At 63.4% G+C, this 2,032-nt stretch overlaps 1 protein-coding gene across 1 annotated transcript; it reads left to right on the top strand.

The window, feature by feature from the left end:
* The first annotated feature begins 653 nt into the window (after positions 1-653).
* Positions 654-1,875, top strand: FAM84A (family with sequence similarity 84, member A). Its single transcript, XM_010566656.1, has one exon. The coding sequence runs from the start codon at positions 688-690 to the stop codon at positions 1,540-1,542; it is 855 nt and encodes a 284-aa protein (XP_010564958.1). The 5' UTR covers positions 654-687; the 3' UTR covers positions 1,543-1,875.
* The last annotated feature ends 157 nt before the right edge of the window (positions 1,876-2,032 follow it).

Below are 2,032 nucleotides of genomic sequence, written 5' to 3'. Positions count from 1 at the left end.
TCTTTGCCCGTTCCTTGCGGAGTCCCGGCCGGGTGTGGGGGATGGGGGGGGGGGGGTGCCGGCTCCGAGGCCGTGTGCTCCTCCAGCCGCCTTCCCGCATGCAGCGCTGCCCGGCGCGGCTCGGCTGGGCGCAGGCGGAGGGAAGGGCTCGGGACCCCCCGGGCCAGACCCTCCCCGCGCCCCGGGAGCCCTCTCCCCTTGCCGAGCGGGGAGCGGAGGCTCCCGGGGCAACCCCGCCGCTGCCCCCCCCCCCCGCCCCGCGCAGAGCTGACAGGCGGCGGGGAGCCGCCTTCTCCCGCGGCGGTGGGAGCGGGGACCCCCGGGACCGTGGGGCTCGGGCGGCCCCGCACGGCGCGGCCCGGCGAGAGCCGGGGGGGGCCGGGGCTGTGCCGTGCCCTGCCCCGCACCCCGAGGGCAGGGGGAAGGATCCGCGCTGGGAGTTTCTGCCTCGCACGGAGGCAAGGGGAGAGAAGGAGCGGGGGAGGGATGGGGGCTCAGGGCGGAATCGCCGAAATCTTTGGTATGTGCCTTGATTTTTCTCTCTCTCTCTTTTTCTTTCTTTCCTCCTTTCTTTCCTCCCTTCGCTCCGCTTGCACCCTCCTTGCCTTCTCTTGTTCTCTCCGTCCCTGCCCACCCCACCCTTCCTTCAGATCCGGCGATTCCTGCCCTCGCCTCGCCCTGTCATTGATGGGAAATCAACTGGATCGCATCACCCACCTGAATTACAGCGAGCTGCCGACCGGGGACCCCTCGGGGATCGAGAAAGACGAGCTGCGCGTCGGGGTGGCTTACTTCTTTTCGGATGAGGAGGAGGACCTGGACGAGCGAGGCCAGCCAGACAAGTACAGCGTGAAGGGCTCCGGCAGCCCTGGCCAGGAGACGCCCACCCACCACCTCCACCACCAGCTGGTGCTGAACGAGACCCAGTTCTCCGCTTTCCGCGGCCAGGAATGCATCTTCTCCAAGGTCAGCAGCGGCCCCCAGGCCGGGGACCTCAGCGTCTACTCGGTGTCGGCCCTGCCGGCCCTCTGCAAGCCGGGGGACCTGCTGGAGCTGCTCTACCTGGGGCCCTCGGAGCACCCGCCGCCGCACTGGGCGGTGTACGTGGGCAGCGGGCAGATCATCCACCTGCACCAGGGGCAGATCCGCCAGGACAGCTTGTACGAGGCGGCCGCGGGCAACGTGGGCCGGGTGGTGAATAGCTGGTACCGCTTTCGCCCGCTGGTGGCCGAGCTGGTGGTGCAAAACGCCTGCGGGCACCTGGGCTTAAAAAGCGACGAGATCTGCTGGACGAACTCCGAGAGCTTCGCCGCCTGGTGCCGCTTCGGGAAACGGGAGTTCAAAGCCGGCGGGGAGCTGCAGGCTGCTGCCGGCACCCAGCACCAGCAGCAATACTATCTCAAGATCCACTTGGCCGAGAACAAGGTGCACACCGTGCGGTTCCACAGCCTGGAGGATCTAATACGCGAGAAGCGCAGGATCGATGCCAGCGGCAAACTGAGGGTGATCAAAGACCTGGCTATAGTGGATGGGAAAGAATAGGGAGTCGCGGGGGTGCGCGGCTACCTTCCTTCTGCCCTGCCCTGCCCGGGGAGACCGGCCTGCCACAGAGACGGCAGGCTGCACCTTCTTTCCGTGGGACGCGACTGGAAGCGGGATCCATGGCAACATTCCAAAAAACCAGCATTCTTTACACCCATAGCCAGTATTTTGTTTGGCTTTCGAGAGCATTAACGCTGAAAGAGCGAGAGAGAGAGGAAGAAAAGAGGGGGGAGGTGCAGGAAGGCTGTTCTCGGAGCGTGTGGACTAAGTCTCTCCTGTCGATCGATGTTGACCATTCTAGCAACACGCCAATAAAATTTCAAATTGAAATTTTTTTTAAATTTTTATTTCATGGCTTTAATCCATGATAAGTTTTAAACATCTGGGGCCATGGATGTGGATCTAGCGAAATGAGTTTCTAGCTAATATTTGCCTTGCAGCCAACCAAAAGCATCAGTCATACTTTGCTAACTGGGAGGGCAAGGGGGGG

This window comes from Haliaeetus leucocephalus, unplaced genomic scaffold, assembly GCF_000737465.1.
Source record: "Haliaeetus leucocephalus isolate CR32 unplaced genomic scaffold, Haliaeetus_leucocephalus-4.0 Scaffold217, whole genome shotgun sequence".
NCBI classification, from domain to species: Eukaryota; Metazoa; Chordata; class Aves; order Accipitriformes; family Accipitridae; genus Haliaeetus; species Haliaeetus leucocephalus.
This window is presented reverse-complemented; position numbering and strand designations above follow the sequence as displayed.